The sequence below is a fragment of the Elephantulus edwardii genome, unplaced genomic scaffold (genome assembly GCF_000299155.1).
Source record: "Elephantulus edwardii isolate Elephantulus edwardi_28Jun2011 unplaced genomic scaffold, EleEdw1.0 scaffold00056, whole genome shotgun sequence".
Classification (NCBI taxonomy): Eukaryota; Metazoa; Chordata; class Mammalia; order Macroscelidea; family Macroscelididae; genus Elephantulus; species Elephantulus edwardii.
Window position 1 is genome coordinate 18,398,090 of NW_006399806.1, and position 14,926 is coordinate 18,413,015.

General features: G+C 36.0%; 1 protein-coding gene across 3 annotated transcripts in view; it reads left to right on the forward strand.

Annotated features, from left to right (window-relative positions):
• Nucleotides 1-14,464, forward strand: part of SESN3 (sestrin 3) — a 79,765-nt gene extending 65,301 nt beyond the window's left edge. The window contains exons 5-10 of one of the 3 annotated variants that reach the window (XM_006887335.1): nt 4,414-4,650; nt 5,439-5,613; nt 9,763-9,881; nt 10,968-11,158; nt 13,546-13,690; nt 14,079-14,464. In XM_006887335.1, the coding sequence (XP_006887397.1) occupies nt 4,414-4,650; nt 5,439-5,613; nt 9,763-9,881; nt 10,968-11,158; nt 13,546-13,690; nt 14,079-14,165 (954 nt within the window). In that variant the 3' untranslated portion in view covers nt 14,166-14,464. The remainder of the gene's footprint in view (nt 1-4,413; nt 4,651-5,438; nt 5,614-9,762; nt 9,882-10,967; nt 11,159-13,545; nt 13,691-14,078) is intronic. The other 2 variants (XM_006887336.1, XM_006887337.1) reach the window with 2 other exon arrangements.
• The last annotated feature ends 462 nt before the right edge of the window (nt 14,465-14,926 follow it).

A 14,926-nucleotide genomic window follows, 5' to 3' on the forward strand; every position in this document is an offset into this window, starting at 1 on the left:
TTTAATGAACATTTACAGGGATTTTAGGTTTTCATTCCTTCATTGCTGCACCATTCTCTCTACCCTCCTCCCCAGTTTGCTCTTCTTCCTCACCATCCGAATGTCTGTTTTAATTGTCCAATTGCCACAGTGCTTGTCAAAGTCAGTTCTGATTAATCTCCTTTGTCGGTGTGTCCTTTGCCATTCCCTATCACTCCTCCCTGAGAGAGACTTCACCCTGATTCATAAGGAAAAGGGGATGGCGTATTCTCTTAGCTACTTCCTGCTGAAAAGGGACGCTGTGGGTTTCAGGGTGAAGATCTTCTCTCACTACTCTAAAGGGCCCCTTTGGTAGTAGGAAACACATAGACTATTATGGAGATTGATTTTGGAATTTAGATGCACTCTTATTGATTGTGCTTGGCCGTACATGTTCATATCCTTGAAGATGTATCATGGGGGTGTTGCCACCTAGAAGACACAAATTTGACTAAAAAGTTATAAGTACATGAGTCAAAAATTATGGAAAAGTAAAAGAAAGGATTCTTTCATTGTTCAGCATGTCTTAAGCTGAAGGAACTGAACAACAAATGCAAGCCTTCAGGAAGCATTGAAAGAAGAGGAAAAGAGTATATAGTCATTGTACCAAAAGGAATTGGCAGACAAAAGAAATTCATGAAACAACGTATAAGCAAGAGCTTGTGGTGATGAAGGAAGAAGTCCAGGCTGCTCTGAAAGAATTGGAAAAAAACAAGGCCCAGGAATTGATGGCATGCCAGTTGATGTATTTTAGCAAACAGATGCTGCCCTGGATGTGCTCACCAAGTTGTACCAAGAAATGAAACAACCACCTGGCCAACTGACTGGAAGAGATCTATATTTGTTACCATTCCAAAGAAAGGTGACCCAACAGAGTGTGGAAATTATCAAACAATATCATTCATATCACATGCAAGCAAGATTCTGTTGAAAATCATCCAAAAACAGCTGGAGCAGTGTATCAACAGAGAATTGCCAGAGTGCAGGCTAGATTTAGAAGAGGCCTTGATACCAGGGATATTATTGCTAGTGTTAGATGGATCTTGGCTGAAAGCAGAGAGTACTAAAGGAATATCTTTATGTGTTTCATTGACTATGCAAAGGCATTTGACTGTGTGGATCACAATAAACTGTGGTTGTCTCTGAGAAGAATGGGAATCCCAGAACACTTGATTGTGCTTATGTAAAACCTATACATGGACCAGGAGGCAGTCATCAGAACAGAGCTAGGAAACACTACATAGTTCAAAATTGGGAAGGGTGTATTCTAGGGATGTGTCCTATCTCCATATCTTTTCAGTCTATATGCAGGACAGATTATCTGGAAGGCTGGGCTCTATGAGGAGAAATGTGGCATCAGGATTGGAGGAAGAGTCATCAACAATCTGAGTTACGCAGGTGACGCAACCTTGTTTGCTGAAACTGAGGAGGACCTGAAGTGCTTGCTGCGAAGGTCAAAGACTGCAACCATCAATATGGATTTGAGCTCAACATCAAGAGAACAAAGATTCTCACTACAGGGCCAATTGGCAGCATCATGATAGACAGTGAAGAGTTTGAGATTGTTAACAGCTTCAGTTTGCTTGGCTCCACAGTCAACACTCTTGGTATCAGCAGCCAGAAAATTAAAAGACAAATTGCATTGGAAAAGTCTGCTCTCAGAGAGCTTTCAAAAGTACTGAAAAGCAGCTATGTCAGTCCAGAGGCTAAGGTCCACCTGATTCAGACCACAGTCATCACAATTACTTGCTATGCATCAGAGAGCTGGACAATGACTAGGGATGGTAAAAGGAGAATCGATGACTTTGAGCTGTGGTGCTGGAGAAGAGTATTGAATGTACCATGGACTGATAAGAAAACAAACAGGTTCATCCTAAAGAGGGTGAAACTAGGCTGCTCCTTGGAGGCAAGGATTCTGAAGCTTCGTCTGGCATACTTTGGACATGTTGCATGGGGGGACCAGTCCTTGGAGAAGGATGTCATGCTTGAGAGGGTAGAGGGAATGCTCAAGAGAGGAAGACTCTCGGTAGGATTGATTGATTCAGTGACTGAAATAATGGGGGTAAGTGTGTCAGAGACAATAAGATTGCCACATGATAGAGCAGGATATAGGGCTATTGTACATAGGGTCACTATGATTTGGAAGCAACTCGTCAGCACATAACAACAACAACAACAACAATGAACACTGTATTTAAAAAATTAACATTTTATCTTCAGAGAATTGTGATTTCCAGAGCTATGTTATCGTACATATCCCAGGGAGAGCATAAGACAGTCTTTCAAAATATTAGAAAAGATATGTGTATATACGTGTATACATTCTTATGTTACATTTTTCAGTTTCTCAGTTTGAGTGTTTTATAATTGTATTACTAATACAGGTGTATAACTGTTGTATGTAAAATAATGTATGTTTACTAGTAAAACTAGTCTCCAAGGGAGAAAAAGGGTGAGCACGGGCAGGTGTATAATTATTAGGTCATATAATTTGATGAGTAGAGGGAGGAGTGGGGAAAGAATGTGGGAAATATCCAGTGAGAATCTGGAACACAGGGCAATAGTGGGCATATTTCAATGTTGATTAATTTTATAAAATATAATGAATGAGAATAATTGTATGAAACACAGTGTGAATGAAGATAGTGTGAGGAATGATGCATATGAATTTGGTAAGCAAACTAGTATAAAATAAGAATTTATTTCATTAAAAACAACCATAAAACAATTTAAAAAATAAAATAATCTGTAGTAATTGTTTTCCTTGGAATATATATAGAATATAGAGTGATCAAAAGATCACTATAATAGAGAATCACTAAAAGGGGGAAGGGAGAAAGAATGGGAAAGATCTGATGTAAAAAAGTAGTATTTGAACTTTGTAAATAAACCAATATAAAATTTAAAAAAACATTTTTTTAAAAAGCATCCCTAAAGGCTCTTGAGCAGACTTGTAGCTTTTGTGATCATCAAGGTAAATGACAAATGGAAAAGACTTTAAATAGTTATAATAATAGTTGCAGTTACCCACCTGAGAAATTATTTCTAAAAAAAATCCAATGAGGAGATAAAGGAAAAATCAGATGTGAAGGTTAATTCTTCATGAACTGGTGACTGACCTACAGGATGTGAGGATGGCGAGAGGAATGCACAAGAGAATGCCTCCTAAGGTGTCTAGCTTGCTGCATGGGCAAACGGGAGTGTCATGGCCAAGAACTAATCCAGCCTGAGAACAGAAGAGAATGACTCCAGGTCGGAATGTCCAGTTACAGAAGCTCTCAGTAGAAGTCTGTAGCTCAAGATAAAAAATACCCTGAAAACAAAAATTGACTAGTTACTGATAAGTAAGCAAAGATCAAACTGAAGAAATGAGTGATCTAGCCATAGAGGTACTGGATGAACAAAGAACATCATGAATAGCGTAGGCAAGATTTTGGAGGTAAATTGAGGAAGAAGGTGCAAGGATGATGGGAAAAGAACCAGCCTGGGGCAAGAAGGAGATCCTCTAAAAATGTGGGCTTGCCAAAGTCAAAGGAGATTAATTTCAAGAAAGGAAAAAGTGGGAGACAGACATAATAACACACACGCAAAACACAGAGTACATACACAGATAGGGTGTGGGGGTGGGGGGCACACTCTGCAGAAATCAAATAGGGTAAGGACTAAAAATAAATGAATTGGCCATTTAGAGAGTATACATGACCTTAATGAATATAACTTTAGGAATTTGCCTGAAAAAGAAGTCTGATTATAATGAATAAAGAGATATGGGGAAGTACATGGAGTAAGAAATTAGGTTTTCCTAGTCCTTTTGTAAAGATTTATGCGAGTTTTATAAAAAGTCATGAATTCAAATATAATGCTTTGAAATGTTTAAGTTCTAATTCAAATGTGAGGTCATATTACACAGTTCCCACCATCTACTGTAATATTTTATTTTCTTCCATCAGAGAGAATATCTAAATTTGGCTTACTAAATTAGAATTTTTTATGGCACAAAATTTCTAAGAATCTTCAAGCAAAAATTAAAGGTTTTGCTATATAATCTTTAAAATCTCTTCTAAACTCAATGTTTTATGATTGAGTCAAACATCTTCTTTTAATTGCATAATATGTGAAGATAATTTAGAAGCAAAAGTTCTATTGTACATACACACAAGAGACTTAATAAAAGATGCACACTTAACTATATTATCAGGGTTGATAATTTTAATATAGATTTATTTGAGCAAAGCCTTATCTTTAATATGTGGAAAAAGTTTTTCAAAGGGCATTTTAAGTTTGTTACCATAACTGGGATATAAAAATGGATAGGTTTTTCCTTTCAGGATTCTTTTATATTCATTTTTTTTAACATCTATGAGTTTCACATTTTCACTTGCTTTCTCATTTCAGAAACTTGTCAAAACTGGAGAAAATAATTGGTCCCTGCCAGAACTGGTACATGCTGTGGTCCTACTGACACATTATCATGCCTTGGCAAGCTTTGTTTTTGGTAGTGGCATCAATCCAGAGAGAGATCCAGACATTTCCAATGGATTCAGGCTAATATCAGTCAACAATTTCTGCGTTTGTGATCTTGCCAATGACAACAACATAGAGAATGCGTCCCTTACAGGCGGCAATTTTGGGGTTTGTTTTCCTGACTTATTTTTATTTAAAAACACACACACACCAAAATATCCAAATAACTACATAGCTTTTTTTAAAAAATCAAAACAATTATGTTTTCTTTACTATTTCAGCTTTATAGAAGGAACTTATTCCTCTAATTAACAGTATGTATCTGTACTCATTTTATAAACAATGTTTATTGTGATACATATATATATGCATATACAAAGAAACATATACCATCTCATCATTTTTAGATGGATGAACCAGAATGCAAACGTTTTCGTATTTTTAGAAGGCAAAGTTTAACTAGTACCTAAAGTTCTGGTTTGTCTTAAAGAAGATTTTAAATTGAATAGATATTAGCGCTAATTATCTAGACCAAAACAATGATGCATTCTGGTGATTACAGGCTTTTTACCCATTGAACAGAAAGTTCCAGAACAATGTGCTCATGTCTATAAGATACTAAAACAACTATTAGAAAATATATTTTTATTACAGTAGGAAGTAAAACATGTTAGGTTGCCTAATTTTCTTTAAAACTCTAATGCTATAATTCTATATCTGCACTTACAAGTTAGTTTTACAATTTCTGCATTTATTACTGAAGCAAAAGCATTACCCTTTTAAAAATGTTTCAATCTGTCATATGATTTTGTTTGAAGTCAGTAAAAAATCCACTTAAAAGCATAATAACTGTGCCCACTCCATTTTCTGTAATAAAGTGACATGAGGAAATGGAGACATTTACTGGAACAATTTTTAATGATAATAATCCCCAACATTATTTTATGTGTTTACAGATTGTGGATTCACTAAGTGAGCTAGAGGCCTTAATGGAAAGGATGAAAAGACTTCAAGAAGAAAGAGAAGATGACGAGGCCTCTCAGGAAGAAATGACCACTCGTTTTGAGAAGGAGAAGAAAGAAAGTCTGTTTGTGGTTTCTGGAGATACGTTCCACTCATTTCCTCATTCAGGTGATTGTTTTTACTGTCTTCGCATTCTGTTTTTTCTGAGACCTCTAGTAGAACCCACTTCAGTAATACTGCCAGGTAGATTGGTAAAATGAGTCTACTCCTGTCTAACTTAGCTCTCTTCTTTTCTCTGTCCTATTGTTAGTACTTTCTCTCTCAGGCTGTTGTAACTTTGTCTTTCAGATCCAGGTGAGAGGAACTTCCAGCTTTGTGGTTAATTCACGTAATTCCTATTCTACCCTTGATGATATATTAGGCAAAACAGACCAATTGAATAAAAGGTTAAATAGAGATACTTAGTTCATCCAACTTTTGTAACTTTTTAAAGATAAGTATAATCCTGTTTTAGTATATATAACTTGAAAAATATTTGTATAATAAGAGAAAAGAGGCACCAGGTATTTTCTCACCAATCCAATGTATGCTTTAAGCAGTCGATTAGAATCACCACCACATGCCCACTTACGTGCATGTTGATTTTACAGTTACATGTGTGCACAAATCCACTTTTCGTTTTTTTTTCAGAATTGGGATTATTCTCACACTATAGCCTTGCTATGTTAGCTCTAAAATTACATTATCTTGCACTTAGATTTGTATTTCTCTAGAGAAACCTTTGATATTTTAATAATATAAATTATTCTTTTTTGCTCTAATCTTTAAAACATTGGTTTTCTATTACTCTTACAAATTATAATTAAAAGTATTATCATCAATAAATATTGAAATTGGTATCTTGAATACTAAGTTACTAAAAAGCATAAATTTATAAGCTTAAACTCATTGAAGCCGTCAATAAGACTTCTTTTCAAGTAGAATTTTAAAAGAGGACTTTAACATTACTGTTTTGAGGCTGGTAATTCTTATAAATTCTGCAGCTAATTATATAGGCCATAACTTATTTGGTAACTTAAATATATTAATTAATAGCTCTAAAACGTTTAACCAGAAAGAATAAGAAGCATTTTTGTAATTTTCTAAATATACTTTATGAAAGATTTTCATTACTAAATTGCTTTTATTAAGCGATAGCTTTTTTAATTCATTGAAAACTATTATAGCTATAAGTCAGTTCCTCTAGTCAGCAGGATATTGCAAATAAAGAAACTTGGTATTTTAGTTATTGGTTTAATATTCAGCATTTATTGAGCACCACCCAATATAGTCTGAGCACTTGGTAGGTACAAAGAGTTTAAGTCTAGATAAGACTCTCTGATTAGTGGTAGAGAAAAACCAATTCTAACACGTAGCAGAATGGTAAAAGTTTGTAAATACCAGTTTTCGGTTGTGGGGAGCAGGAGAGTGTACTGTTGTTGTGTGCCGTCAAGTTGGAATTGACTCATAGCTGACCAGAGGCCATAAATTTCGCGGGTGTTGATTGCCTATCTTTATTCCATGGAATGAAGCTCATGGATTCAAACCAGGTACCTTTGGATTGGCAGCACAGATTCTTACTAGTAGGGCACTAGACCTCCAGACAGAAAAAGGCTAAGCTAAGTCTTAAAGGTTGGGTAGCAGGAAGCCAGGCTAGGAGCAGAAGTATTAGCCAGCTTCCATGCTTGAGCAAAGGCATGGTGCTAAGTCTACAAGTTTCTGTGTGCAGAATAAGTTGTTCTGTGTTGTAAGAACATAAATTAAGAAGTAAATATTAGTAGGAACTTGTTTGGTAGGCAGAGGTCTTATCATTGTGACTTTTTTTAACCTTAAAGAACATGCAGCCTGCCATATTTTGGGCATTTTAGGTTTCCATGTCTGCAATACGTCCAGTATGGAAAAGGCCTAGTATAGAATTCGGATTGCATTCAACTCCATAATCAACAATTACCAAATGGAAACATTTGTTTATTCAGGACAGGAAATTATCTTTTCTGTGAAGGATTGATTTGAACAAAGCTTAACTATTACACTCTGTCCTTGGTTTAATTTGGCTTTGCAGCCCACAAAGCAAGTTTTTCTAGCAGCCTTGTTGATCACCAACATTTTCTTTTCTTCATTTCTATTGATGGACTGAATTAAGCAAAGAATAAACTATTTTATGAATGTTAAAAGGTAATGAATCAAAAAGCAAATTTAAAAGTAATTCTTTTTACCTGAATTGAATAGTAAAATACAAGAAGAAAATGAAATTTACTGTGGGACAGAACTAGAAATGCACTTGAGCTTTCTCTTCCGAGAAATGAAAGTCATTTAAAAGCTTCAGGTCAATTCAAGTAACTTTAACATAGAAATATTTCCCATACTCTTTCAAACTAATTCACAATATCTGTATTTCTTCCTTATTGTCAGTGGTATTGGTAATTTATGGTTAGTTCAGTTAATTTTTTTAAGTAGATAATGCTTTTTGTATTAATGAAGCAAAAAAAGTAAAAAATATTAAGTGCATGGCATAATACTTTTTAATGCCACATTCTTGTTTTAGAACATTGTTTATCGAATAGTCACCTAGTCCTCGCTTTCCAACCATCTCATCAAAAATTTTGCAGATACTAGATTTTTTTTTAAAAAAAAAGCTCTTTTGTGCATTGATGATTCATGTGTGGCATTAATGAATACCATTGTGTGACCTGGGAATAACACCAGCTGTGGTGGCTAATGTAGAACGTCAGCATGGCTGGGCCATATTTCTCTGATTCTCAGTGGTTGGACAGTTAGATAAGGGTTCTGTAATGATATCATCATCTTCCATTTGTGATCTGAATATGGTCATCCTCTGTTTTTACATGACAGCTTCCACAGAATGCCTTTTGGAACCTAACTTTGTTGACAAGTGAAGGATCGTTGTATGGTGTTTTTGTTTTAACTCTTATTGAAATACTTTATAAACATATAAAAGAGCACAAATCTTAAAAAAAATGCAAAAACTCATTGATTCACAAACTGACCCTGATGTGTAACTCAATTAATGCTAATATCATATATATATATATATATATATATGAAGGATGTTAAGTAAGAATTTTAAGGTGATTTACCTGAAGTTAAGTAGACTGGGCACTTGATCTTCTCTGTTATTATCAAGTATCCCAGTTAGTCAACAACTTAAGGAAAGAATGACATCTTGTGAGAAAAAAATAGAATTTGCATGAAAGAGTAAAATTAAATATGATAAAGTAATTTAAATAAATACAAGGGTAATTTAAAAGCTTCAGGTCAATTTAAGTAACTTTAATATATAAATATTTCCACAGTCTTTGAAACTAATTCTACCAGCTCTTTTCAGATGAATTAACAGAAGTATATTTTCTTCATAATTATTGCATTTTTTTTTACATTATTGAAATGTGCATATAGAAAATTGTGCTTGTTTTCAGCACACAACTCAGCATATGTACAACTCCGTGAATCTTCATGTGTAACTGGCATGCACGTCAGTTGGGAAAATGAGTCATAGCCCCCAAAACCCACCCTCCTCCCCTCATCCCTTTTCTTTGCTTCTTTTATCAGTAAAAAAGAGCTATTGAGCTGTAAGTTCTGTTTTTACGCTGACTACACGGATAAAATGTCAGTGACTTTAACATCTTCCCGAAAATTAGACTTAATTAAAGTGCTCTTTCACTTTCATTGCTCCTCTTTCCCCACAACCCTCTTCTTCCTCCTGGAGAGAATAAAATTTGTCTGACATTTTACTTAAAAGCTTATGTGTTTGTTCCTTGCTGTATTACTAAAACTAGTAAATTGATCCTAAGCTATGCTTTAGATCATTCAGTTTACTAATTTTTTTTCCTGAATGACTGTGATTATTTGTTAGATATTGCCAACATTTGATAATTAATTCACTTTCAAATGTCACCAATTTTATGAGTGTAAGCCATGTAACCAATATTTGTCAGAGTCCCTGGGTGATATAAATGGTTAACACGCTCTGCTGCTAATTAAAAGATTCAAGGTTGAAGACCATCCAGAGGCACTGAGGAAGAAAGGCCTGGCAATCCACATTCACTTAATCAGCCACTGAAAACCTGAGAGAATCACTTCTGCTCCGATGCACGTGAAATCACCAAGAGTTGGGGTCATTTTACTGCACCTGAGTAATCAGTATTATAACTGCAGACATATGTAGAGAAAGCTAGAAAGTGAGGGAAAGAGAGCTAATTTTATTGTCTTACCCATGTACTAGTCCTTTAACACTGCAGTGTTCCTTTTGGCCCTTAGATTTTGAAGACGACATGATTATAACAGCTGATGTCTCTCGGTATATTGAAGACCCTGGTTTTGGATATGAGGATTTTGCCAGACGAGGGGAAGAACATTTGCCAACATTCCGAGCTCAGGTATAAAATATTTTTAATTCAGAGACACTAAGAATAAATACCATGATTTTGACTGTTAAATATTAAAACGTAGAGAAAACATCTTCTAAAGGAATAGTCCCTGAGTAGTGCCAGCAGTTTGCAGTCAGATACCAGCCTAGTCATTGGAGGTTTGAGCTCACATAGCAGTGCCCCACAGGGAAGGCCTGACTGTCTCCTTCAGTAACAAGTACAGCCAAGAAAGTCCCCACTACAGTTCTGCTCTGTCATGAGCAGAGGGGGCTGTCACGCGTCAGAGACAAGTGAAAAAAATTATCAACTTGATAGTCTACTTAATAGACTTTCTACTCTTTTAAACTTAGTAGCCTGCTCTAATTTGATGCCCAGCACATTTCTCCCTCAGAAGTAAAAGGAAACAGTTGTATTAGGAGACTTGCATTATTAGATGGCCATTTTATAATGCTCATTCTCATTTGGGGGGTGGCACCTGCAGAGATATCTTCACAGCTATAATAAAAAGGCATTTGTAATAATCTCATACACCAATAAGGCAGTCTTTAAGAACTGTGTCAGATGAGGAAAAAAGCAGTTGCCAACATTCTGAGTTCAGATATAAGATGTGTTTAATTCAGAGAAACTATGGAATAAATGCTATTGTTGTATCTATTACACATAAAGCATATGCATGACTTAAAACACCCTAAAAAAGATAGCCAAATAGTGATGTCGCTTCTAGAGAAGGTATAGTTTCTGTTAAGACATTCACTTGTTTGCCTGGACACTTTGCTGCTAACTACTTGCATCACTGAGTCAGTTTAATCACATAGGGATGTTCTTCTGGGGTCCTTCCACAGAACACAATGTATTTAGTCCCTGACCGTAAGAGGTGGCCAGAGTTCATAGCAAGCATGCCAAACTCTAGACCCCTCTGAGGAAATATCATGGCCCTCCAGTCAGCTGACTTGTATGAAAGACTCTTAGTGAAGCCTTAAACCTAGAATGTGAATTTGAAATAGTCTCACTTGCTTCAGCAGTTAATTTTAACAAAAACAAAGAATTTAAATGAAGAATGTTCATTTTACAACTGAATGAGTTGTATTCTTTTAGGACTATACTTGGGAAAATCATGGCTTCTCCCTGGTGAACAGACTTTACTCTGACATTGGACATCTTCTTGACGAAAAGTTCCGCATGGTCTACAGTCTCACCTATAACACTATGGCCACCCATGAGGATGTTGACACAACCATGCTGCGCAGAGCTTTATTTAACTATGTCCACTGTATGTTTGGAATCAGGTACGCTCAATGTGGAGACAATTCCAGATGGCAGCTCCAACATACGTCCTATTCACCTCTTCTTTAGGGGATTCCATTCAAAGGAGAAAATGTTGCATGTGGACTTTGCATTGAAAAAAAATATTACATTATATAGAAAAGCATTATTCTTTGTTAAAGGTTGTGAATCTTAATACTGCTGCTGCATGAGTATATAGAGCAGTAAGAATATATTGAAGGAGAAATCATTGGAGATAAGAGTCAGGTTCAATTTGAGAGTCCTTTCTGAAAGGAAAGGTCAGCTAAAAGCCATGTATTGCATTCCTTTAGATAATTTCTATAAATTCTAGTTTGTTTCGTAGGAGTCCCCTGCCCCGTTAATCTTTGAAGTTATGGCAGAGTTTCTGCAAAACTGGGATCCATTCTGCCTTCCAGGCTTGTGTGCTTTATCATCCCGTAAGAATACGGAAACAGAATATATCAATCAATAGCAATGAGTGGCCTTTACATTTCAAAGATTAGCATTCAGCGGACAGAATAAGAGTGAATGAGACAGGATGGTTTCATCAGGGAAGTTCTTTTTGGATAATGTGCCTTTTAAACCACACTTTCAAGGTTTTTATGGAGATAAATTTACAGAAAGAAAATTTCTAGTTATGCATACATTCAACTTGTCTGTTCACTGTATCACTTCTAATGGGTCTAACATCTTTACAGAATAGAATTCAAATTGTTAAGCAGAACATTTTCAAGTTTAAATGCGTAATCTCAAAATTACCTAATCAATTAACAATGAATCATTCTCTCTAAAAAACACAATTATGATAGTGCATAATAATTATATATATTATTGGTTACGTGCCATGCATGCTAGAGAACAAATTATTACAGAATCATCACATTTAGAAGCATATGTTATGCCTAGCCAACATTAGTAGAATTTACTGTGTAATTGCAATAATTATATATTGTATTAAGGTAATAAAATAAGACATGTGCTCTGTTATTATCTGTTGAATACTACTAAATAAAGCGTATATAAGATCCCCAGTGTACTTTTTTAAAACAGTAATCAGCATTACATTTAAAACTTTCCGCATTAACTCCTAGCAGCAAATTTACCCAGCTACCTGGCTCTGTGCCCACCAACAGTGCCGCATCTTCTGTTATTATTGACGAGTGTCTGTTCTTTGCTACTTCTGCTCAAAACTTACCTTTTACAGCATTCTCTTCCAGCAAGTCTCACTTCTTTCCCCTGCGTGCTTTACTTTCTTCATTGGACCCTTCTCATTAAAAAACATAAACCAACCAAAAAAAATACTGCTACTTCATCCATTTTCTCTCTGGCTACCAGTTTTTTACCTACCTCTTTGTGTAGCAAATCTCTTTGAAAACAAAGGTGAATATGTTGAACTGACGCCATTTATTTTCTTATTTCCCATTCTCTCTTGAATCTGCTGCAATTTCACACCAATAAACCTGCTCTTGTTGAGGTTGCCAGTGACCTGCTCATGGCTATTTACACTCATCACGTCAGTTTTTATTTTATTTGTCCTCACAGCAGCACTCTTTTTATTGTCACTCAAAATTGCCCTCACAGCAGCACTGTTGTGCTGTCCAGTCAACTCCGACTCACAGCGACCCTTTGTACAACAGCTCTGAACCCTGCTCTATGCTGAGCCAATTTCATCATCTCTGATACATCTATTCCCATTACTCCAGTCACTGAGTCAATCCTTCTCATCCAGGCTCTTCCTCTCTTGAGCTGTCCCTCCACCCTCCCAAGCATGTTGTCCCTCCAAGGGCTGGCCCCTCCTTGCAACATGTCCAAAGTATGTCAAATCAAGTTTCAGAATCCTTGCTTCCAAGGAGCAGCCAGGTTTTACCCTCTCTAGGATGGACCTGTTTGCTCTCTTAGCAGTTCATGATATATTCATTACTCCTCTTTAGCACCACAGCTCAAAAGCATCAGTTCTTCTTATGTCATCCTTAGTGACTGTCCAGCTTTCTGATGGATAGCAAGTGATTGTAAAGACTGTGGCCTGGATCAGGTGGACCTTAGTCTCCTTTCACATCCCCTCCCCCCCCTCCCCCTGGCTTGCTTGCCTTTTCTCCATAGTGCTGATCACTGTCTTATGTATTTTTAATTCATTTTACCTGAATGGAATGTGAACACCATGGTGTGGGGTGGTTTTTTTGTTGTTTGTCTGATTTGTATGCTGATGATCATGTTTCTGTGCCTAGAAGTGTACCTGGCACATAGTAGGCATTCATGAAGTATTTGTTAAATTACTTAACTAGTGGCTTTTTTAGTATTTAATTACTTGACAATAAATATCTCTTGCTATCACTTCATAAATGAAAAGTTCTGATTGTGTCATTATGAAATTGTTTTACTACTTAACTAGGTATGATGACTATGATTATGGAGAAGTTAATCAATTACTTGAACGAAGCCTGAAGGTTTACATTAAGACAGTGACCTGCTATCCTGAGAGAACAACGAAGCGCATGTATGATAGTTACTGGCGTCAATTCAAACACTCAGAAAAGGTAAATACTTCCTAACTAAATACTACTATACCTGGATAGGTGCTCAATACAAGAGATAATGATTATGAAAAAATGTGCTTCGTTTATATCAACATTCTAGTACTATATTAAAGAAATGAAAGGGCACCATGTAGCTCTGTGTATTTAAAATATTGAGGCTTTTAGGCTTTGGAGGCTGTTTCTGTGGCTAACAAAGGTTTTGTTTTTTTTTAAATGAACTTAAACAACAGATTCTTGTGAGCCCTTTTATCGTGTCCGTGCATATGTGGGTCTCAGCATCTGTGTTTGTTCTCTGTGTATACACATGAAGAAACTTTGTATATGTTTGTATATGAAAAATTATCAAAGTTGTTTGTCATATTTACTAAACTGGCCTTTTTATCTCTAGGTTCATGTGAATCTGCTTTTAATGGAAGCCCGGATGCAAGCTGAACTTCTTTATGCTCTTCGTGCCATAACTCGGCATTTAACCTGAAGCCTCACCCAGGGAGAGTGTCATACATGTGTAAAGACCTTTTCACACAAGATACACATCAGAAGCTGTTTGTGATGTAGCATCAAAAATTATCCAATTCTCTGTTGTCAAAGTTTAGCCGGTTTTGTTTTTTTTGTTTGTTTGGTTGTTTTTTTTTTTGCGGCCGTAATGTGCAATGACATGTTTTCTTTTTCTTGATGCTTAACATTACTAACAACTGCAAAAATAATACTGAGGAGCACTACTTTGCATTGTTTATAGTTGGATTTTTGGATACTGACCATAAATCATGAACCTGGTTTGTTAATGCTTAACTTTGGCGCTTTTGGATTTGTGTGTACGTGTACTTCCCCCTCCTTCTTTGGTTATTTTTGTATGGGGGTTTTTTGTTTCTTTTTTTTTTTTATAACTAAGAAAAAGCGCTTAATAATTTGGTCAAGCAATTGTTTTTCCAATGTTGGAATTCAGCACAGAATGGCCCCCACCCCGAGCCATTCTAAAGTTTCCATGTTGTGTCCTAAATCTGGTAGAGGGAAAGCATGCGCCGTTGATCCAAGCTGCTCAGGGGGCACGTGTGTGACCCCAAGAGATTATTTGTCAGGCACTGTTTTGGGTTTGGTTTTGTTTTCTTTCTTTTTTTTTTTTCCCTACTGCTATTGGCGATAACGTGAAATGTGATACAGCCATTGTCCATAATTTAATGTGAAATTAATCATGATGAATTTTATAGCATGCTACTGAAATACCAAATTTAGCTATTT